At 44.9% G+C, this 24,628-nt stretch overlaps 1 protein-coding gene across 1 annotated transcript in view; it reads left to right on the top strand.

Annotated features, from left to right (window-relative positions):
* The window catches only part of ADAMTS8 (ADAM metallopeptidase with thrombospondin type 1 motif 8), a 36,229-nt gene extending 12,895 nt beyond the window's left edge, over positions 1–23,334 (top strand). Inside the window, exons 2-9 of the mRNA XM_053366926.1 lie at positions 11,320–11,559; positions 13,106–13,238; positions 14,368–14,535; positions 15,905–16,203; positions 16,671–16,854; positions 17,953–18,128; positions 18,815–18,990; positions 20,704–23,334. Of these exons, the coding sequence (XP_053222901.1) occupies positions 11,320–11,559; positions 13,106–13,238; positions 14,368–14,535; positions 15,905–16,203; positions 16,671–16,854; positions 17,953–18,128; positions 18,815–18,990; positions 20,704–21,436 (2,109 nt within the window). The 3' untranslated portion in view covers positions 21,437–23,334. The remainder of the gene's footprint in view (positions 1–11,319; positions 11,560–13,105; positions 13,239–14,367; positions 14,536–15,904; positions 16,204–16,670; positions 16,855–17,952; positions 18,129–18,814; positions 18,991–20,703) is intronic.
* The last annotated feature ends 1,294 nt before the right edge of the window (positions 23,335–24,628 follow it).

The following is a 24,628-nucleotide window of genomic DNA, read 5'->3' as shown; positions in this document are numbered from 1 at the left end:
CGTATTCTACAGGGGGGTTGTTCGGATTACAACTGGACATTGGCCACATTCATGGCATGCATTTAAAGCACTGTGATACCAAATCAAAACAAAATTACAAAAAAAAAACAATTATCAAAACTAAATGCAGCAAATGCTCCTAGACATCCATTACTTTCCTGCAACTGAACTTTGAACGTATCAAAGTTCTTCAGGTAGGACTGGGAGAGAGACTCCTTGTCTTAAATCCTGCAGCACCACTGCCAGTCGGTGTAGACCAGGGATAGTCAACCTTTTTATACCTTCCGCCCACTAATGCATCTTTCTGGATGGTAAAATCCAGAAATATATATAAAATACTGGACCTTGCTAAATCTTACCTTTTCTCCCTCCACTTCTTTCTTCCTAGTAACTTGTCATGGAAAGCTGATTCCGTGCTTCCAGGCACTTGCCCAGGGTTCAGTTTCCTTGGAATGAGGGACAGTGGGGACTTAGGGTAAATGGCTTATTTACACATATATACAACCTGAGCCCAAGATGGAGGGGCTCACAGCATTAGCACCCTAGAAGGTTCAGTATTGCTTCTTCCATAGTTACAGCCTTGGCTTCAAGCAGAAATCAAGCATTACTCTCATTCTCAGGCTTCTGCCTGCAGCCTGCTGTCATGGTCCAGTCTACGGGTGATCAAAGTCCCGGCTGAGGACGTCGGGACCAGGGGCAAGATGGCGGGGTGGGAGCAGGAACGAGAGTCCAGAAGCCAGGGGTCCGAGGGTCAGGAAGCAGGGAGTCACGAAGTCAAGGGTCCGAGGGTCGAGAAGCAAGGAAGCAAGGAGTCAAGGAGCCAAGGTCCGATGATCAGGAAGCAAGGAGCCAAACACAGCAAGGCAGGAAACGTGTTGCTGTGGCAAAGAGCCAAAGGGAAATGCTGACCTTATATCACTTCCCGGCTCTTGCCACCAGGTGCAGTGAGTTACCAAGTGGACTCACCTGTGCAGCCACACCTTGCCTCTCCAGAACAAACTTAGGAAGGCCCCAGTCCTGCGAAGCCCTACTGGTCACAGGGCCTGGCTCCTGCACGCACTCCTGACACCTGCTTAGAGCCCAGCTCTCTCTCTCACACACTGGCTATTGACCTTCTCACTACCAGCCAAGAGAGGGAAAGGGCCCATTTAAACCCTTTTGATTTTAACCTTTGCAGGACCCAGGAATTAGAAGGGACTTGGACATTGTACAGCCTAATCTACAGCCCAAACTCACAACAATGGGAATCTATCTTATACCATGTAAGACCAGTGGTCCATCTAGCTCAGCACTGTCTACACCAGGGGTTGTCAACCTGGTCCCTACCACCCACTAGTGGGCGTTTCAGGATTCTAGGTGGGCGGTAGGGGGTTCTAGGGCACAAGCTGAATCCTTCTTTCATCGAGCACTGGTGGGCAGTAAGGAAATTTTACCATCCAGAAAGATGCATTAGTGGGCGGAAGGTATAAAAAGGTTGACTATCCCTGGTCTACACCGACTGGCAGTGGTGCTGCAGGATTTAAGACAAGGAGTCTCTCTCCCAGTCCTACCTGAAGAAGCCAAGGACTGAACCTAGGACCTTTTGCATGCAAAGCTACAGCCCCTCAGTGCAGGTCTGAAATGATCAAAGTTGTAAAGATGAAATGAGAAGGTGAAAGAATGCAGGAGAGAAAGGGAGAAGGGATTTGTTTTAAGAGGCAAGACAAAGAGGTAGAGAAAGATCTTAGGGAAATGAAATGTGGGTGCAGTCCCAATGGGGGAGAAGGGAAGGAAGAAGCCAAGGAGTGGGGTGATTCAGCCCCTCTCCAACTATCCGATGCCCAAACACTGCCTGCAGCATCCTTTGACTGCCACTTGGCTTTGTGCAAGGAAATTCCTGGCTCGCACTTTAAACCGCCAACGGAGGTGCTATATTTGAGATGGGAGCCAAGGCCCTTGCAGAAACTACCAGGAATTCTGCTGATAGTCTGGTAAACAGCACAGGCTGCCGGCTTCGCTCCCCTTTCCCCAAGGCAAATGATTCCCAACAACCTGACTCTTATTAGCTTTGCACCACTAGCTCCAGGACGGTGCCTCTTGAGTCTGTTCTGTGTGGCCAGCTACTGTGGTCAGGCCTTCCCTCAGACACAATCTGACCTGATAGTGTCTCCACCGCAAGGCACCAGCGGAGCGTTGATTCTTGCTCCTTGGAGCTGATTCTTCTAACTTTGCTTTTCTTATTTGTGCGCTTACAGTGCATTTGTTGTACATTCCAAAAATGCAATGTGTAGCACAATACACTCATTGGGGAGCCAGGATTGGCTGCAGTTCCCAATTGAGCGTGCACCTGATGGCAAACCTGGATTTGATACTGTGGAAGTTGTGAAATGGTTCTGAGTGTACACACAATGGAGCTGCAGCCAGTTCGGACTCCCTAGTGAGCTTAGATAGGTTTGAAAATATGTTGACGCAGCCACACTTTGGAAGTGTACACTGAACATGCTTGACGTGTACCGGCACAAGCATGCGTTTTCAATCAAGGGGACACTCAACTGGGTTTCTCCTACTAGGTTTGGTTCAATTTCTTCTTTCCCCTTTCTCTTCTTCCTTGAGAAACTACTCTAGAGAATCGGGCGTGGGGAGAGATGGCTCCATGACATCAGAAAAAATAATCAGTCAGCATATGCTGGCTCCATGATGTCACAAAAGCTAGCCAATGTGTGTTGTGTCATAAAGTCCAGCCAATCAGTTCTGCAGGATGGAAATTAATAGAACCAATTTCCTCCTCAGCTTTATCCAGGATTGACACCTCTGATTATGTATGTCTGTACACACCAACAAAAGTGTTTCCTAGCTCTGCTTCTTCCCTAGCTACTTTAGACTCTCTAATTAGAGTTATCAGAGGCTGAACCTGGCACCTTATTCATGCTAAATATTTGCCCTCTGACTGGACTATAACAATAGACATATTTAACTGAATATTTCAACCAAGAGTCATCAGCAAGCTCTAAGCTACACAGAAGTGCCAAGTGGATTATTTCCACTCTGTTTTACACAGGGGTCCAAGTGAATGCCAAGGATATGAATACAGTTCAGTGAGTCATGTTTTGTGGAGAATCTCTGCACTGTAGATTGTTAATCAGGTGCAACTGAGTCACTATAATAGTTCCGTTATTATTGTTACAAGTGGAATTCTGTTAAAAGACTCAAATGGTGATATTTTAAATTAGACTCTGACCCAAAGTTCGAGGTCAAACACAGCTCAAACACTCTTTGGGTGGTCCTGAGGAAGCTGCAATCCCTTTACCTCCATCATCTTTTAAGTGGTTTCAGTGAAGAGCTGCAATTGTTTGAACACATGGGAAGCTGAGGGACAACCGAGGAAGGAAAGCGGTAAAACATATGCTTTTCAGGTAGGAAGTCACAGGTTCAAATTCTGGAACCTCCAACTAAAAGCAGCAGGTGGTGGCAAAAAGCTCTACTCCATCAGTCAAACCAGACAATAGTTGCCTAGATAGGTTCCCCACCCACAATATTTCTCATCCTGAAAGCCATACTCCCTTCTGGGCAACTTTCCTGGGCCCACATGCCAGTGGTTGGGGGGGCAGAAGCAAAGTCTATGCACACTCACACACCCCTCTATGTCCTCCATACAGGGAAGCAAGAGTTTGAGGATACATTCTAGGCAGGAAAAACACTTAAGGGTGTGTGGCTTGGGAAGAGAGACAGGGGCCTCATCCAGACTTCCATTTGTGCCATGATTTATAAGCATAGGTCCATGCTTTCCAGACACAGGTCTGAGCAGGGTTTCTTGTTTTTGTTTTGTTGTTGTTCTGCCAAACACTGCCACTGTTTACCGCTGAATTGGAACAAACACTGATCCACAGAAAAACTGATTGACGTTTGTTCTGATTCAACAGTGAACAGCAGGTTTTCCTGAGGAGACCAAAAAACAAAAACCCCACTCAGACCTGTGCCTGGAAATCACGGACTTGTGCTTACAAATCATGACACAAATCAAAGTTTGGATGAGCCCATAGATGTTTGCCTGCAGGCCTGAACAACTACCTTAAATCCTGTCAGGATCAACCTGGAGGTCTATGAATCTGGAAAAGTCAGCTCAAAAGGGTTGGGAAGAAGGATGCAGTAAGGAGGTTGGGAAGCTGCCAGGCAGGCAGGGAAGTGGTAAGGAGCAAGACAAATGAAGAATACCTGGAACAAAACTAGCAAGCAGAATGACAACCTGGCTGATGTCATGACCATTAATAACCAGCTTTGGAGAAGTTGCTGGAGACAGAGTTAGGGCTTGTCTACACTGCCCCTTGTCCTATGCCTAGAAAGCATGGGGGCTGAGCAGTTTTCTGCTTGACCCATGCTTTCTAGGCACGGGTCCAAGCTGTTTTCCCCTCACCCTGCTCCTTTCCCAAGGGAGAACCCACTCTTTAGCTCTAAATCGGAACAAATGGCAATCCACAGAAAACCCTATTGCCGTCTGCTCCAACTGAGTGCTAAAGAGTGGCTTTCCCCTGTGGAAAGCAAGAGGATTTCTGCCTGCCTTTGGTGAAGCTCAAAGCCTGTGCAACAGATCTGTCTTCAGTTGAGAAAACAGGGCCAACCTGTCTTGAATCCAACTCCTCAAGAGTCCAGCCTAGTGAAATGTCCCTTCCATCACCAGCCCAAGGGGCTTCTTTACCCAGGTGGCTGTTGTTTACCCCAGAGCAGCCAGGTTCTCTCACTCTGGGGCCAGCCGAACTTCTTTGTTCCCCTCCTGAAAGAGAAAAGAGCTGAGGGAAAGGGTGTAAATAGACACCAGATGGTGGAACAAGTGAACCTGACCTCATAATCTTCATCAAATAGCTGTTTGCTCAGTTTAGTTTACATCTTTGCTTTCCAGCTTTTTTATTTGTTTGTGGATTCAAGGCAGGGATAAGGAGCCAGAGCATTTGTATGCAGGGCTGCTGGATGGGTGGAGGACAGGGGATAAGAAGAGGAGGAGGAAAAAAATTAAGGGATCTGTGCTGAGAAAAGCGGCCTCAGCTTATGTGACCAGACATCAGTGATGTGATTGCTATCCACTGTCAGCCTGGAAAGAGCAGGAAGGACATAACCAGCAACCACACCAGTGGCTTGTGTGGACACTTGCCCTTTCTCTACTGCTGTGCACACACCATACATTTAAAGCACATGACTTCCCCCAAATAATCCTGTCTGCCATAGTTTATCTCTTACATAGCTACAATTCCCAGCATCCCTAACAAATTAAGAGTCCCCATAATTATTTGGGATAAGACATGTGATTTAAATGTACGGTGTGTACACAGCCTGAGTAAATGTTGTATTTCTTCTGCTCCATACATTAGGGGCCTTGGGCCAGCTTCATACAATATTAGGGGTGGGTTCTGGTTGCTTATGGGAAATCAAACCATGCAGCTGCTAAATTGGCTTTTCGTGTGTAGCAAGAGCCATACAATTCAGGTCCATTTTAACGATGCAAAGTTTCATAGGCATAGTCAGCATTGCACAAGCAGCCCATCCCATGGAGAGGCCCTACATGGTCTGGGTTCCTCCAGATGGTATCCACATTCAGACTGCCATAACCTCTGAAAAGGGCCACAGACCATAATCCTCTTGACCTGGCAAACCAGGGCTAATCTGTTGCCATGTGGTGATGTCAAGTTCTCAGACTTCCTGCCTTCCCTTCATCTGGGTATGATGTCACTGAGGGAGGCTGCCAGGGCCTTCCTCTGAACACCTTCAGCTTGCCTGCTTGCCACCTGACCTAAAGACCCAGCTGCACTTGAACTTCAGAGGAGTAAAAGGCATTCATCCACAGTCCACATCAGGGCTGGCTAACCTTTGGCTCTCCAACTCCTTGTTAGATTTCTGTTATGCCACTGTGCAGTTTTTGGAGTCACAAGACTCTGTTGACATTCCAGACTGTTGGAAGTCTCACGGGAGACGGATGTTGAAGTTACTGGTTTCCTGTTTCTTTGTTCCTGTTGTTCACTGTCTCTCACAGAGAACAGATGCATATTCTTTTCTGTCCTGCGTAGATAGAAATAAATGTAGCAATGTAGCACATATTTCCTGGCTCCGTCTGCTGTCCGGGTACTCTGCGTAATGGGGAGCGTGCCTGAAGCCTCATTAAAGGCTTAGGTTGTTAATCACTGTCAGAGCAGAGGTTGATGGATTCCAAAGATACGACGAGGAGGAGAGCTATTACAGCTCGGTTGTATGGAAGCTCCGACACTCCTATCATCTCTGACTGTTGGCTGTGCTGATGGGAGTCCAACAACAGCTGAATGGCCACAGGTTCCCCATCCCTGGCCTACACAATCATAATCCACTGACTGGTAGCAGATACCATTCATTCAAAAGCAAGGCTGGCTATTTAAGAACTGGGCCCAATGTTCTAATCTCTTCTGTATTGGTGTTAACTTCCCTGGCTTCAGTTGGCAGAGAAGGTGCATGGAGTAGGGAGTAGAACACAGTCTGCACAGTTGCTTCTAAGTATTATTGGTGTGCTTTAATTGAACAATTATGGTGAAGTCACAAAGGCAAGAAGCTGACACAGGGAAGCACGTCTGGGAATGCAGGGGCCGTTTGCTGTTTCTCAATAGCCGCGTCGTTGTGTAATGCCTGCATTTTTCTGTCATGAAGACGGTTCCGTGAGCCAGTGCCAAAAGAAGCCAGAATTCTGATAAGATGTTAACATCTGACTTAAACATAGCTGGAGTGTCTGATATATGAGGTCATCTCCCCACTGTCTCGTTTACCCGAGCAGGAGGTGCTGCAGGGTGAAGGCTCAAGAGCATACGCAAATGGTCTGTGTAGGAAGACATCCCATTCACAAATGTGTCATTGGTGTGTATCGCCTACATCTCACAAAGGCAAGGCTTGCCATAGTACTCATTGGAGTCAGCCTTGCTGGGCCTCTTTGAAAAGGTTGCAGAACAAAAGATCTGACTAAAGGTCCATCTGATCCATTGGCCAACCAGATAGGAGCATAGGAAGCTGCCTTATAGATGGTCCTTCTAGATAAGTATTGCCACTCTATACAAAGATGTGCTCTCCCATGCCTACATTCCCAGCATGTTTGCACTCCTGTCTCAGTGACCTCTACACTGGCTTGGTCATGTCCTCGGAATGGAATATGGCAGGATCCCCAGGGACATGCCCTTATGAGAACTGGCTTCAGGCACCAGGCCCATTGGCAGACCAACTCTATGTTACAAAGATGTCTGCAAACATAACATGAAGGCTGGCAACATCAACCCCGCCATGTGGGAATCCCTTGCACACGACTGCAGTGCCTGGAGACAGGCAGTCAGGTTGAGCATCCATAGCAGTGACCAGAGGAGGAATGACCGCTGGGAGGAGCGCAGAGAGAAGAAATGCTGTGGTGCATCTGCAGCCACACAACCGAACAGCTTCATCTGTCCCAGGTGCAACAAAACGTATCTCTCCCATATCAGTCTCTACCAGGGGTCGGCAAGCTTTTTGGGGGGTGGGCCGGTTCACCGCACCACAAACCTCCTGGTGAGCCAGAGTGTGTGTGTGGGTGCGCACATGCACATGGCAGAGGGGGCTTCTCTCTCCACCCCTCCAGTCCCTCCCATCCCCCTGCCTACCTAGGGTGCTGCTGAGAGGCAGAGGCTGGTGGCAGCAGCAGCGGAGGAAGAACAAGCAGCCCCAAAGGGCTGCTTTGGCGCTGCTCATTCCTCCTCCTCCACCAACGACAGTGGCAGAAGTGGCGGAGAAGGAATGAGCAGCCCAAAAGGACTGCTTTCGGGCTGCTTATTCCTCCTCTGACAGCCTCTGCCGCTCGCAAGGGCAGAGCAGCAGTGGCACAGGCGGCGGCAGCAAACAGCTTGCTCCAATGAGGGGCTGCTGGAAATGCACTCGGCCAGCTCAGCCCAGCCCCCTTCCTCCTCTTGGCCACGCTCAGGCGCCGCTCACCCATTGGCCAGGGTCTCAAACCTTAGCAGGCAACTGGCCAGCGATTTGCTACACTGGGAGGAGGGGGAGGTTCCGCCGCAGTGAGGGAGAGCGGGGAAAATGTCAGCGGGGGGAGCAGTGCCCGTGCCATGAAAAAAAAAACCACGGATTCCCCTTGTATCCAGCCCATGGGCCTTAGGTTGCCGACCTCTGGTCTCTACAGCCACAGCAGACGCTGTGACCTTCCAACAGTTTGGTTTCACCCCCAAAGGCACACACCTCCATTGTCTCCCAAGACAAATGGATGCCAACCAACACCATGGGTAGCCAACATGGTGTCCTCCAGATGGACTACAATGCCCATCAGCCCCAGCCACCATGGCCAGTGGGCAGGAATGATGGGAATTGTAGACTGTGATGTCTTCAGAACACGTGGGCAATCCCTGGTCTATACTGCCTGACAACAAGTCTCCAGAGGTTCAGGCAGGGTTCTCTCCCAACCCTACCTTGAGATTCCAAGGACTGAACTAGGGAGCTTCTGCATGCTAAGCTGATGCTCTGCCCCTGGTGCCTCTGGAAAACTCACAAGCAGGGTATGAAGGCAACAGCCCTCTTCTGCTGTGCTGTGATTATTCCTTGGCAAGTGAGGCTTGTATTTCTCACTGTTTAAGTTTGGCACCAAAGGCAATCCTGCTGAGATTGCTTCCACTTGGGAGCTCTTGAGTGGAGCCTGTCCCTGCTGAATGTGGGGCTTTAAGTCAGCACCAATCAAGCCCCATTTTTGGCAGAGATCAGCTACGCTCCAGAGTTCCTGACTGGAAACTCTGGAGTGTAGCTAATCGCATGCTGGCTTGAAGTCAACACCAATCAATTAGAGCCCCTCCCACACAATGAAATTAGACTCGAATGAAGCATTCTATTGCATCCAATAGAACAGGTTGCAGTGTGTGTGTGTTTGTATGGGTGTGTGGTGCCCTCAACAGTTTCCCAGCTTTGCAAATGTGTCCACAGCCCCCCAATTTTGGCAACCCTTATAACCATCTCTCTTTTTTAACTGCTTCTGATCTCTTACTTGTGGTACATTGCAGTTCAGACAGTAGAATTATCAGTATCAGGAGGGATTAGGGGTGTCAATTATCTTTTGATGCCTTCCATTTCTCTTGCTGTGTTCAACTGTATTTGCCAAGGTAGGGAAAACCATGTCACTAGTAGCTAGAGATGAGGGAGGAATTCAATTCAGTTCACATGCAAGACTCACCTGAAACAATGTGTGGACCGACCCAACACACAGACATTCTTCAAAGTTTGCACTTCTGAATTTTGCAATGCAGTTCTCCAGCCAAGCAGCATATATTTGAGTAAAATGTGCATTAAATGTACAAATTAGTGAAGATATTGTACCGAAATGCATATTAGGGAGAATGGCTTGGCAAAAATACAGTTAGACAAAATTGCATTGAAAATGTGTATATTCAGAGAAAGTTGCACCTAAATAGATTAATTTTCAGGAGGATATTATTATTATTATTATTATTATTATTATTATTATTATTATTACCATCATTATTATTATCATGGCAAACCAACATAAAAATGTGGAGAACTAAGCTTAAGTTTGGAAAAATGAGAACTGAAATTGCCAGATTCTCCCATCGCAACTAGTATCAGACACAAAGTTTTAGGGATGTGGGTGGCGCTGTGGTCTAAACCACTGAGCCTCTTGGGCTTGCCAATTGGAAGGTTGGTGGTTTGAATCTGTGTGAGCTCCTATTGCTCTGTCCCAGCTTCTGCCAACCTAGCACTTCAAAAGCACACCAGTGCAAGTAGATAAATAGGTAGCACTATGGCGGGAAGGTAAATGGTGTTTCCGTGTGCTCTGGCATTCATCACAGCCCTCTGTGTGCCAGTAGCTGTTTAGTCATGCAGGTCACGACCCAGAAAGCTGTCTGTGGACAAACGCCAGCTCCCTCGGCCAGAAAAGTGAGATGAGTGCCACACCCCATAGTCGCCTTTGACAGGACTTATCCATTCAGGGATCCTTTACCTAATGAAGTTTCAACAGGTTATCTTAGGCTAGACAATGCATCCTGTTGAGTCATTAAAGAAGAGAGCATCTTGCTGGGGGGTCGCCATACAAAGGCTTCTGGAAAGTGAATAGTCCTCTTTACTGAAGGCAAATTGATCCTGTAAGGCAAACATTTACTGTAGGTGCCTCTGCAAAGCAAACAATCCTATCCGGATTGTTTTGGAGGAGTGTACCAGCTCACGGCTTCCAAACCAAACCCTCAAAATAGATCCCTCTGTTGTTAAGAAACCAGAAGCCTTTTTGCTTGGAATAATAGGATTGGAATTGCCCAAAAAAGATGTTAGATTGTTTTTGTATGCCACTACAGCAGCAAGACTGCTATTAGCTAAAAATTGGAAATCTCAAGAAATACCAACAGTAGAAGAATGGCAGATGAAGATGTTGGACTTTTTGGAGCTAGCCGACCTGACTGGAAGAATCCACGACCAGAAAGAAGAGGAGTATCAAGAAGATTGGAAGAAATTTAAAGACTATTTAGCCAAATATTTTAATATAAGATAATTTGAAGTCACTTGGAAATATTAAATAGGTTTAGGAATAAAATAAGAATGATTTGTTAAGCATTATGGATTTTGAACATCAAGAAAAGACTAGAAGATAGTAAACTGAGAGTTAATTTTATTTTTAGAAAGAAGAGGGGAGCTGTTACAAGGGGATATAATGAAATTCAGTTAGGGGGGATTCGAGGAAATTAAAATGAACTTTAGGGTTGGTATGTAATGAATGATGCTTTACAGGGTTAAAGGGGGGGAAATGGTGTTGTTTTTTTAAAAAAAGTAGAAAGATGGATGTAATCTAACCAGACACAACAATATAGTAAGAGTAAAATTTCTGAGGTCTTAGAACAAAGGAAGGAAGTCAATATGTGTATATGTACGTAATGATATGGTTTTTTTCTGTAGATGTGTGCTTTTTCGTTTTTGTTTAGTGTTGTTTTGTTTCCTTTGCTTTTTTTTTGCTTTTTTCTGTTGTTTTTTTTTGTATGTTCCGTTCTTTTTTGTTTGTATGGTATTATTTTGGATTCAATGTTTGTAATTTTTGTTATGATTATGCATTGAAAATAAAATAAAATAAAAAAATGAACTTTAGAAGGAATATGTGTTTATATTTTTATTTCTTTTTTCTTTCCTTTTTCTTTTTTAGTATTGTAATGTGTTTTATATATATATATATGTTATATTTGTCAAAATCAATAAAAAAATTGAAACAAAACAAAACAAAATAGATCCCTCTGTAGAATGCAGCGTATCACCCCCTGAATGAAGAATGAGATATCATCCCCTGCCTTGACCCCCTTGGCTGCTTCTGTGTTTCAGAATCACATCCTTACCTTGATGTCTGTGGCTGCTCAGATCTACAAGCACCCCAGCCTGAAGAACTCCATCAGTTTGGTGGTGGTGAAGGTGGTGGTGGTGGAAGATGAGAAGGTTGGGCCAGAAGTGTCTGACAACGGAGGGCTCATGCTACGGAACTTCTGCGAGTGGCAGCAGCAGTTCAACCCTGCAAGTGACCGCCTCCCGGAGCACTATGACACGGCAGTCTTGTTGACGAGACAGGTGTGTAGACGCTTGCAGTCAGGTGTGTAGACAGAATTGCTCAGAGGCCAACGTTGTCTAATCTCCCTGCAAACAAACCAGGGTGAAGGTTCAATAAAGAGGTCATCTGGGATCACCCTTTCTTACATTGCAATTTTTCCTCTTTGCAACAGGCAACCAGAAAAATGACTGTTAGAAGTCTGAACTGTATGCAGAGTGGGAAACAGCATCTGCATTCATATCAAAATGTTTGAGATAAGAGTACACTTGCAGTAAATATCTACAGTCATACCTTGGATTGAATATGCTTCAGGTTGAGCGTTTTCAGGTGACGCTCCGCAATGACCCGGAAGTAACAGAACGTGTTACTTCCGGGTTTCACTGCTTGCGCATGCGCAGATGCTCAAAATGACATCATGTGCATGCGTGGAAGCAACGAATCGCGACATGCGCAGACGCAGGTTGCGTTCGCTTCAGGATGCGAACGGGGCTCCAAAACGGATCCCGTTTGCATCCAGAGGTACCACTGTATTAGGGATGACACACACACACCTCAAATACATAAGGCAGGCATCCCCAAACTCAGCCCTCCAGCTGTTTTGGGACTACAACTCCCATCATCCCCAGCTAACAGGACCAGTGGTCAGGGATGATGGGAATTGTAGTCCCAAAACAGCTGGAGGGCCGAGTTTGGGGATCCCTGACACATGGGTTTGTTTAGAAGGCTGGACTAACAGGAAGATTGAAAACAATACCATTTGATAAAATAATATAGCAAAGCCAGCAACCGAAACACACAACAAATCGCTAAGAGAGGAAGGGAGAGAGTGGTGGACTCTCCTTCACTGGAGGCTATCTGCTAGGAACTCTTGAGCTGTGATTCCTGCATTCCAGGCAGTTGCACTCGATGAGCCTTGGGGGTACTGTCCAAATCTAAAATACTACAATTCTGTGAAAAAACCCTCACAGTGGCTTAAAAGAATTAACAAATTCCAAGAAGTTCCAAAAGCCCTTGGAGAATGTTGAGGTCTTTCCCTGGCACTGAAAAGATAACAGAATAGCTATTAGGTGGGCCTCATCACTATTTGCTTTTAAAAAACAGGATTTGTATACCGCTTAATTGGTGTGGTGTTATTTTTAAAAAAAAACTCTCAGTGGTTTACATAAAATATACATTAAATTTATTGGTAAAAACCAGAAGTTAAAAAAACAAGTTGACCTAAGAAAAACCTCAGGGCTATAAATTTTTTAAAAATCCCAAGCTGGGATTCAAGACAACTTACAATTTTAAAAACAATTTTAAAACACAAAGTAATAAAAACAAAGTAGTTAAAAACAATAGTTACAATACAATAAAACACATTTAGAACCAGCATTAAAATACTGATTGCCTTGATGTCAAGGGGAAGGCAGTTCCAGAAGGCAGCTGCTGCCCCACTGAAACATCAGTTCCTTTCAAGTGTGGAACAATCTGTTCATTTACATTGTTGTGTGAGAGGTCCATTGGGGGTGATGGTGGCTCCGTTTCCTTTGCGTACTAGTTTCTGTTTCATTTTCTCACTCACAGGATTTCTGTGGACACCAGGGCTGCAGGACCCTCGGAGTGGCTGAGACAGGCACCATGTGCAACCCAAACAAGAGCTGTTCTGTGATCGAAGATGAGGGTCTCCAGGCAGCCTACACCTTGGCCCATGAACTAGGTAGTTACCATGCCCATATTGATGTGCACAGCAGGCGGGAGGAAGCCCATCATAGTGCCATTATTTTTTAAAAAAAACCACCACCCTTTTCTAGCCCTCATAGTTGGAAATATAAGCTTGCATATATTTAAACAATGACTGCTGAAATTTAGGAAGCCAATGGAATCTCAGAAGCTGTCTTTTACGGAGTCCTAACACTGGTCATCTGCTTCAATATTGTCTGCACTGACTGGCAGTGGCTGCCAAAAAACTTTCTCAGTCCTGTGATAAGAATTGAACCTGAATTGAACATGTCTGCCTGCATGACATGTTCTCAATCTTTGAGCTACAGTCGTTTCCCAAGTAGTTACTGAACAAGTTTTTCATTGCCATGTGCACTGTTGTATAATTAACTAGCAAAAGCAGAATAAACTATGCAGTATGCAAATGTTGCAGAAGAGTGCTGCAAAAATAGAAAACCTGCAGCTTTGCAAAATGCAGGTTTCAAAATTCAGCTTTTCTTATTGCGTAATGGGGATAATAGGGACGCGGGTGGCGCTGTGGGTTAAACAACAGAGGCTAGGACTTGCCAATCAGAAGGTCGGCGGTTCGAATCCCCGCGACGGGGTGTTGCTCGGTCCCTGCTCCTGCCAACCTAGCAGTTCAAAAGCACGTCAAAGTGCAAGTAGATAAATAGGTACCACTCCGGCGGGAAGGTAAACGGCGTTTCCGTGCGCTGCTCTGGTTCGCCAGAAGTGGCTTAGTCATGCTGGCCACATGACCTGGAAGCTGTACGCTGGCTCCCTCGGCCAATAAAGGGAGATGAGTGCCACAACCCCAGAGTCGGTCATGACTGGACCTAATGGTCAGGGGTCCATTTACCATTTAATGGGGATCATGGCACTGAAAATCGAAGCTTTGTTTTAGGGTAACTTTTTATTTTCAGTGGCTTTTTTGTACACGGTGAGTACAGCTTTCAGACGGCAGACTTGGAAAGAAGTTTACTAGGGTATTACAGCACTTTGTTTGGGGATGAGAGAGACAGTTGCAAAGGAATTTAGGGCAATGAAGCCATCTCCAAGGACAATTATCAGTTCAGCAAGGCAGGAATAGCTCATTCACCTCCTGTTTCTATGCTCTTTCATTCCAGGGCATGTACTCAGCATGCCTCATGACGATTCCAAGGCCTGTGAGAAGAACTTTGGGACCTTAGGGAAGCATCACATGATGGCCCCTCTGTTCATCCACTTAAACAAGACTCTGCCATGGTCCCCTTGCAGTGCCATGCACATCACAGAATTTCTGGATGGAGGGCACGGTAGGTATCAAACTTGCTATCCTTTTCAGATGTCTGCTGGGACAGTCCCATTGATGCCCATCCATCTTTTGAGAATGGCTATTAGAAACTCCTTGGTAATGTCAAGATTACATCTCAGGGTACACCCTCCTCTGGCAATATTGTGGTTTCTCCCTCTTCAGTTGCACAAGGCATTTATTTAGTCAATGCCAAACTCAAGATCGGCCATGTGTCAGAATCTGAACACTTTTGCAACTTTTCATGTGCTACAGTTTTGTGGTTTTAGGACAGGTAAAGCAAAGTACTTCTTCATGCAGTGCATAGGTAAACAGTGAAGGTTGCTCCCACAGGAGGTAGAGATGGCCTCCAGCTTGGATGGCTTTAAAAGACAATTGGGCATTTCCCGCCCCCCGCCCCCATCAATAAAAAAAATCCCATCAATAAAAGAATGGCAAAATAAACTTTGTGAATATATAAATTTGGCAAGATTCACAGCATTCTTAAGGGGACAATTGGACCAAAAATTAGCAAGAGAATGGGATTGTGTTAAAGAATATATGAAAAAAACATTGTTCTGGAGTAAGTATATCGGTAACGAATTAAGCTTTGCAGGGTTAAAGAAACTGAAAAACGGTGCAAAGGGTATAAAGATAGAGGTAATTTACATTAGACACAACAATTCAGAAAGATTAAAAATTTTGAGGTCTCAAAACAGAGGAAGGAAGTCAATATGTGCATATGTACGTAAAGACTATGATGATGACATGATTTTCTTTGTAGGTGTTTTTTATGTGTTTTTTGGTTTCTGTTTATTTTGCTTTGTTTTTGTTTGTTTTTTTCTGGATTTTATGTTTGTAATTTTTGTTATAATTTTGCATTGAAAATTAAAAATTAAAAAAGAGGATTGGGCAGATTTATGGAGGAGAGTAGGTGGCTATTAGTCATTATGGATGGAGGCATCAATGCTTCTGAACACAGTTGCTGGAAACCACAGGAGGGGAAAGTGCCCTTGTGCTCAAGTCCTGCTAGTGAGTTTCCCACAGGCATCTATCTACTTGGCCACTGTGAGAAGAGAGTGCTGGACTCATTGGGTCATTGGCCTGATCCAACATGTTGTTCTTATGCAAGGAAATCCTTAGCTTCTCTAGATTTGGTGATATTTCCATTTGGAATACAGACTTCTTTTGTTATGTATACAATTTGACCTTGGCTGTGCAGTAGCTGGGAAGCTGATTCAGTACACATTTAAAGCCATACCTCCCTGATTCACACTTTCCTAAACAATATGCAAGGCAAAATACAACCATCCTTTGAAATCCTTATTATTCATTATTGAAATGAATAAAAAGCAGCCTTTGGTGTGACCTTCTTTACCTCTCTCCCTCACCAGGTGACTGCCTGCTTGACAAACCTGCCGAACCCATTGCCCTCCCCACAGACCTTCCAGGCCAAGTCCCCCTATACAACCTTGATCATCAGTGCCAGCAGATCTTTGGCAAGGAGTTTCGACACTGCCCAAACACCACGCAGGAGGACATCTGTTCCCAGCTCTGGTGTAAGCTGGAGGCAGGGGAGCGCCTGTGCCACACCAGGAATGGCAGCTTGCCCTGGGCAGATGGGACACCCTGTGGGGCAGAGAAGATGTGTTTGGATGGACACTGTGTGGCCCAAGACACAGTGATGCCTGAGGTAATCATCTAGTGAGAAGCAGGCAGCCCACCTCTTACTAAAGGCCAAATGACACTTGAATAACACAGTTTCTATGACCTCTCCTCCAAACAGGGTGTGTACCCCTTTCTCTTCCTGCCATTTCAAAATTATAAACACAGGAACACCTTCCCACTCACATGGAAAAATATACAGGGATCGTGTATCTTCCCTTCATGCCTGATATTATCATCATCATCATCATCTTATATTTAACTAAAGCATGCAAAAATTTCTAATTGCTATACAAATCCAGTAGACATGATACAAAAGGAAAGAGGACCAGGGAGGGAAGAAGGAAAGCCAGCATTGGAGCAACTTCCCCACTGCTGGCCAATGGATGGGGGCAAGCTGGTCTTCTGTCTGCCATGATGATGGGGGCTGGGGCAGCCTCCCAATGGCAAATCAGCTGGGATCAGGGCCTTAACTCTGGGATTTGTATTTTGCAGCCGGCAGTGGATGGAAACTGGGGGCCCTGGAGCCCATGGAGGCCATGTTCCAGGACATGTGGTGGAGGAGTGCATTTCTCCGAAAGAGGGTGTGACAACCCTACACCCAAGAATGGAGGCAAATACTGCGAAGGCCAAAGAGTCAAGTATGAATCATGCCACACTGAGGAATGCCCACCGAATGGTAATCAGCTGTTTCCCGGCAAACCTTAATTCCCACTGACTCCAGAAGGAAGAAGCAGACCTGACCCCACCCCAACCAAAGGGAAATAGCTTGTGACAAGAATGCAACCATTGTAAGGATGGGCAGGAAGCCGTTAAGATATCAGCTAATATATTGTAAGGGTTAACTACACTGCAGACATTTGTCCGTTTTATATTGCTTTATCTGTCATCCATCCTGGGATTTTTAGTCTAGTCAGGATGCAGAGAATGACCTGTTAGAGATCATTAATATTGCCCCCCCCAAAAAACTACAATACTTGGGGTCCCTGGAATGACAGAATGACTATTAACTTAGTTTAAGGCCAAATTCACACAATACAATTAAAGCAGTATGGTATCACTTTAAACAATCATGGTTTCTCCCAAAGAATTCTGGGAGCTGTAGTCTGCCATTGACTGTTAAGAGTTGCTAGGAGATCCCTATTGCCCTCCCAGAACTACAGTTCCCAAAGTTCCCTGGGAGGAGGGATTGCTTTTTAAGCCACTCTGAGGATTGTAGCTCTGGGAGGAGGAGTCTCCGAATAACACTCAACACACTTAACCAACTGCAGCTCCCAGAATTCCTTGGGGGAAACTGCGACTGTCCAACACAGAGCTTTCCAAACTGTGTGTAGCGATGCATTAGTGTGTTGGCTGCAGTGTGAAGGTGTGTCGGGCAAGCGCTCCCCATCCTCCTCCTGGGGCTGGAAAGGGGTTAGTTTAAGCTCTGGTTTGCTAGTAAAACTGAATTACTGTGTCGTGAAATGATGCATGTCTAAAATGTGTGTCACCAACATGAAAAGTTTGGAAAGCTCTGGTCTAACGTGATAGCATAGCGCTTCCAATGTATGATGTGAACATGACCGATGGCTGCAGTCTAGCTATGCCCTTTAACACGAACAAGATCAGGACTTGCTACAGAAGCATGTCACAGAGAACCCTAGATGGCTTTAAAAGAGGATTAGGAAAATTCATGGAGGAGAAGGCTATCAATGGCTACTAGCCAGGATGGCTATGGCTGTTTTTCTGGGCTTCCATGTCTTCATGTGCAATCAGATGCCTTTCCTTTCCTTTGCAGGCAAGAGTTTTCGAGAGCAACAGTGTGAAAAGTATGACAGTTACAACTATACAGACACAAACGGGAATCTGCTGGAGTGGGTCCCCATGTACACAGGCGTGTCACCTCGAGACCGCTGCAAGCTGTTCTGCCGGGCTAAAGGGGGAACCCGTCAATTCAAAGTGTTTGAGTCCAAAGTAAGACTTGCTCTTTGCTCTGAAAGTAACCTCAAAATCCCTTCGAGCAGTTACAGCACTTTAAAAAAAAATTATTAGATTTTCCACAATTATAACAAAAAACACAAAGCAGAATGACACACAAAAACAGGGAAAAAACAGAAAAAAAGAAAAATACATCAATGAACAAAAAAAGCAAAAAGGAACAATAAACAAATAAACAATAACAACAAACTTAATTCTTTACAAATCCAACCTTTTAAACATCTTGGTTGACTTCCTCTAGTCCCTCCCTTCTGAGTTTCCTTGTAGTTGAAAGTAACAGCTTTCCAATATCATTATTAAACTAAAACAATTTCCAATTATAATCCATTTTATTCACTTTTCTTAATATTCTAGTTACAGCACATTTGAGCTTCTTTTTGCAACTAAACGAAGAAGCAAAAAAATGAATTATGTGCAAACTGTATGTACATTTCAGCAGACTGGGATTATCCTAAATCAGGCATCACCAAACTCGGCCCTCCAGATGTTTTGGGACTACAACTCCCATCATCCCTAGCTAACAGGACCAGTGGTCAGGGATTATGGGAGTTGCAGTCCCAAAATGTCTGGAGGGCCGAGTTTGGGGATGCCTGTCCTAAATCATGGTATCACAGAGAAGGGCAACGGAAACTCACTTTGCTCTCGCTTTGTTTTTGTTTCAGGTAGCTGATGGGACCCTCTGTGCACCTGACACCCTCTCTGTTTGTGTGAGTGGGCAGTGCATCAAGGCTGGCTGTGACCACATCATTGGTTCGCCCAAGAAGTTAGACAAGTGTGGGATTTGCGGTGGCAACGGCTCAACTTGCAAGAAAATATCTGGCTCACTCAACAAATCTAAGTACGAGGCAGACCAGGGCAACCTGAGCCAATCCAATCCTAGTATTGCGAAGGAGGGAGATGGTTGGGTGAGGGCAGGGTAGACCAGAGGAAGACTGCATAGGAGGCGATGGCTGACCTGATTCCTTGTTTAATATGGTTCTGGAGCTGGATTTAAAGATGGTGCTGCAGAAGCACAAAAATCATAGATCAAAGGGGAAACCTCGTAGCTTTGCATGTAGAAGGCCCTAGTTTCAGTTCCTGGCATTTTCTGGCCCAGTTAGGAATGTTCCCTGTCTGTATCCCTCAAGAGGCACTGCCCATCAGTGCAAACAGTAATAAGATAGATCAACCAATGTATAAAGCAGTTTCCCTGCTGAGGACAGGGGAGGGTCTCTTTGCAGAAGGGGCCATGGTCCTTTATGGAATATCAATTTTGTAGCTGAAGAAATTTGTTGTGCTGTTTCTGGAGTTTGTAGGAATGGTGTTATTGTTTTGAGAGCTTATGTATTATTCCACTTTTATTTTGTATGCTATTTTGATGGCTTTCTGTTGTGAAGTAATAATAACAGCAGCAGAAACAGCAGCTCAGTGACAGAGCATCTGCTTTGCATGCAGAAGATTTCAGGTTCACTTCCCAGCTTCTCCAGGTAGGGCTGGGAGAGAACCCTACCTAAAGCCCAGAAGAGCTGCTGCCATTCAGTGTATGTTCCTACCAGTGGGGCATGGGCTGTCTAACTGAGCTGGGGAATCCACAAACAGCTCTGATGTGCAAGCAAGAACAAGGATCTGCCAGCTACCATTGTTAAGAATATGTCAGCCTAGTTCTCCAACAACCCTCAAGTGAGATACACACCTTGAAGTTCAGGCAGATAGCAATATTCTTTCAATACTTCATCCAGGCATTTGTGATAGGAATATATACAGTGGTACCTCAGGTTAAGTACTAGATTCGTTTCGGAGGTCTGTTCTTAACCTGAAACTGTTCTTAACCTGAAGTACCACTTTAGCTAATGGGGCCTCCTGCTGCCACCGTACCACCAGAGCGCAATTTTCTATGCTCATCCTGAAGCAAAGTTCTTAACCTGAACTATTTCTGGGTTAGCAGAGTCTGTAACCTGGAGCATATGTAACCTGAGGTACCACTGTAAAGGAATTGTAAAAAAAAAAAATTTAAATTGCATTTCTGATCAAAACTCATTGTTTTTGCCCTATCCAATTCCCTCTTTTCTTGGGAAATGAAGTGTCTCTCTGGCTTCTGCCACATTTCTAGGATGCTGCACCTGATGCAGCAACAGCCCTAACGGTTTTGAATTATCACCCCTCTCTCCCCCACCTCCAAGAATCCTGGGACTTACAGGTTTGGTGAGGGTGCTAGGCATTCCCTTAGCGGTCCTTTGTCCCCTGACATAGCCACAGTTCCTAAGGGTAGCTTGGGAGAGATGACAACTTAAGCCAATTTCATTCTGTGGTAGATAGAATACATATTAATGATTTATTTTATTATTTATTTGGAAATATTTATTTCATGCCACTTAATTTTTAAAAGCATTTGCATAAAATGGTATGAAATAATTATTTGAAATTTGAAATAAAAACAAGTCTTTAAAAACCACGGACGTAACAAAATTATCTGACCATGGAGGAATGAATAAATGAATTTTTTTATTGTTTAAAGCCAGAGGCCACCACAGTATTAATACAACAAACAAACATGTCTCTTTGGTCTCCACAGATTTGGATACAACGACATTGTCACAATCCCCGCAGGAGCAACCAATATTGACATCAAGCAACACGGTCGCCGAGGGGTGTGGCCTGACCAAAACTATTTAGCCCTGAAAACCCTGGATGGCAAATACCTCTTGAATGGAAACCTTGCCATTTCAGCTATGGAAGAAGACATTTTCATCAAGGGGACTGTACTGAGATACAGTGGCTCTCTTACCACCCTGGAACGCATCCAAAGTTTCCAGAAGCTCCCGGAGCCACTTACTGTCCAGGTGTTGACCGTTTCCGCTGAGCTGTTCCCCCCAAGGGTGAGATACACCTTCTTTATCCCCAAGGACGTCCACTTCAGCAAACAGAAGAGCAAGGAGAAGAACTTGGCCAACGTAATCAAGCCCATGCTAACGTCACAGTGGGTCCTGGGAGACTGGTCCGAGTGCTCGAAATCGTGCGGCTCTGGCTGGCAGAGACGAGCGGTGGAGTGTCTGGATGTGGAAGGGCAGGTCTCCTCAGCCTGCAACAAATCCCTCAAGCCTGAGGACATCAAGCCCTGCAGTGACTTCCCGTGCCCCATCTGGCAGATGGGGCCTTGGTCCCCCTGTTCTCAAACGTGTGGAGAGGGAATGCGGACACGAAGCCCCTTGTGCGTTGACTACACAGGGAAACCTATCGCCTCAGAGAAATGTGGTTCGCCGCGGCCGCCAGCAGCTACCACCGCCTGCATGCTTCAAGAGTGCTGAGGGCAAAGGGATGGCCGACACATGATCAGAGGCATGTGTAACATAGGCTACTAACCTGACCCGAACCAGGCTTGGCATGGCCAAGCAAGGATGTAGGTTTAAAGGCAAATGTGCACTATTTGACCTGAGCAGGCCCTGCTGGGTAGACCTGTTTGAAAGAATAGCAGGCATTGAATACCAACCACTTTCTTTCTCTCTCTCTCTTGCATTGTCTTCCTCCAAATTGGCATCTACCTCAGGGGCGCGAGCGCGGAATAGCATGGGATTTTGGATGAATAATGGTAATTATTTTTTTAAAAATATTCTTTTTTTTTCCAGGCCACTATTTTACACCTAGGAGAATTTATAAACCGGTCCTAAGCTGGACCTGAATTTTCCTCACACTTTCCCCAAACTTTTTTGTGGGTCTTATCACAGAAATGGCATCTAAGAACCTATCACTCTTCAAATACAGGGATACCCTCAATCAGTTTTTCAGTAGTATGCAGCTCCTATAATCAGTATAGCAACTATCTACTGTGGGCCCCTAACCCAGCCCCCATGTTGAATATCTGTATATGAATGAGCAGGCCACTTAATCCCACGCTGGCCATGATACTCGTAGCTCCTAATCAGAAGGATTCTGCTGGAGTAACTGACTTTCCGACGGTTGTCTCAGCTGCAAAACAAGGTACACAATTCAAACCTGTTCTGCAGGCTTTCGTCAGGATTAGTCGAAGGCTTATTATATACAGTGTTTATTATATGGTGATGCTTTTCTTGCAGTGATTTGTTGGCCATGGTCTACAATAGACTGGTTCTCCATTAGATCAAAATTCTGCAGCTGACTGATCTGATACCTGCACTCTCGTGTCATTGGGAACAGCAGCATGAGGGACATAGAAACCCTGGGAAGAGTTGTAGCTCAGTGGTAGAACATCTCCTTTGCATGCAAGAGGCCCCAGGCTCAATCAAATGCAAGCTTATCTGAAACCCTGGAGGGCCAGTCGGTGTGGATAAGACTCAGCTAGATGGCTCAAGGATCTAGCTCAGTATAAGGCAGCTTCTTTCGCCTCTCTTTTCACCTGCTCTCTGACTAGAGCATCCTGTCATGGTTAAAAGCAGCGTGAGCAGAATGACACAGACATGCAGCATTCAATCCTCACCCCTGGCTTTTAGGGATTGAAAATGGCAGGTGTGGCTCATCCTCCTTTTCGTTGCCATGCAACAACATCTGCCAATTCGGAAGCTTTGTTAAGCTTAATAATAATGCTGTGAGCCAAAGAAAGATGATATAGGTTTAACTCTATGAAAGGTATACCACCACCCCTTATTTTAGGGAAGGGAGACACAATTGGGCTTCACTGAAGTGCTAGTCCTATTCAAAGCAGACCCATTGAAGTTCAAGGACATGACTAACTTGGGTTAATTAATTTCAACTGATCTACTCTGAGTATTGTCCTTGAAAACGGTTCCTTGGTGATGTCACCAAGCAATGTCCCGCCATGGCCTGAAAATAAAACTCCCTTCCCAGTTGGATCCAGGCTTAGTAAATCAGGAAGTGAGTTCAGCAAACAAACTCTATAAACCGAGACACAACAAAATACGTTGAAAATTGACACAGGCTCATTGATCCAAAACATTTGGATGCCTTTGCTCAGTTGCGTAATACAGTCTAAGAAAGGAACCTCAGCCGTCTCTTGGGTTAGCATTTCCTTTTCTATGGAAACCTTTGTTGCTTCCAGGCCATTATGTGATTGTCAGCTACATGTTTGGATAAGGCGATTATTCAGAATAAGAAACCAGAATACCTACTGTGTATTTCATTACTTGTAAATAGTTGGCTCAGTTTCAGTGTATATAATAATATGGATGTGATTATATTTACGCATATTTCCCCAGTACTTCTCCCCACCCAACAGCTTGCTTTACTTGTGGATTTATTATACGTACCATGTCTTCATACTGGCTTTCATGCTAAGGTGACTCAAGGTTCATGCACATGAAACAGGGAAACAGTGATTAAATATCACATTACAGCTATTGGATCAAGGAACTAGGCATCAAAGCTAAAGCAATTTCTACTGTCTCTGCTTTAAGTGTATGGCATCATGCTCATAGACAGTGTTAACATTCCCAAAGCTGATAAGGTCATATCCACACCACACATTTAAAGCATTATGAGACCACTTTAACAATCATAACTTCCCCCAGAGGAACCTGGGAACCTTAGTTTGTTAAAGATGCTGAACTCATAGAGCTACAATTCCCAAACCCCTTAACAACTACAGTTTCCAGGATTGTCCATGACAGTTAAAAGTGGTATGTGAGTGCTTTAAACGTATGGTATGAATGTATAATCTATATATTCTAGAAAAATATTGGTGACTTTCACATGCTTTGGCTACTCACAGTTTCTATAAGCACTTTTGGAAAAGCTGAAGAACATCTCCCCTATGGTATTTTTTTGGCATTCCTTGTGAAAAAAGAATGCAAAAATATTGATGGGCCTTTGGTTTGATTCAGCAGGGCCTCTTCTTATGTTCCATTTGCACTTCCTCTCTTAGTTGCCATCAATCTGATTGGATACATGACATTCTAGTGCCATCCTCTTCACCATGTGATCCCTTAAAAACCAAGAAAGGAGAAGTAGCAACTCGGAGAGTGGGGAGGACAGGAATGGTGCTGAAGCTATAGCAGCCAGGGAAAATAATGGCAGTATGTAGAACTTCAGAAAATATTTCCGCTGAATCAAAATTGCAACTTTCCATCCCAAAAAACTAAGAGAATATCCAGCAGATGTTGTTATTTTGCTAAATCTTTCATATCACCCTTGTATTCCAATTCTACCCAAGACTTTGTGCTTAGGATTGTAGCTCTAATTACTGTGCACCAATTAAAAGCCCTACATTCTTCATAATGGCTTATCCATCCTTAAAGTTCAAATCACTATATAGTTTATAAAAAGCACTGGAGAGGCCTCAAGCTTAGGCCCCAGTGCTATTGTTGCCACTGGGACGCATGGAAAATGGAGTTCCCAGTCCTTGCTTGTCTCAGTGAACTGAACTGGAATGCATCGTAAGCAATATTTCCCAGGCTCCCTGGCAGCAAAGGAGATGCTCGAGAACATAGATTGCTGCCAAAAGCAAGAGGAATCTAGTTCCCCATGCTACCTGGTAGTAAAAGGTGAGCACCCAAGCCTTAAGCTTGACA

The sequence above is a fragment of the Podarcis raffonei genome, chromosome 15, assembly GCF_027172205.1.
Source record: "Podarcis raffonei isolate rPodRaf1 chromosome 15, rPodRaf1.pri, whole genome shotgun sequence".
NCBI lineage: Eukaryota > Metazoa > Chordata > Lepidosauria > Squamata > Lacertidae > Podarcis > Podarcis raffonei.
Note: the sequence above shows the minus strand (reverse complement) of the source record. Positions and strands in the feature narration are given on the sequence as shown.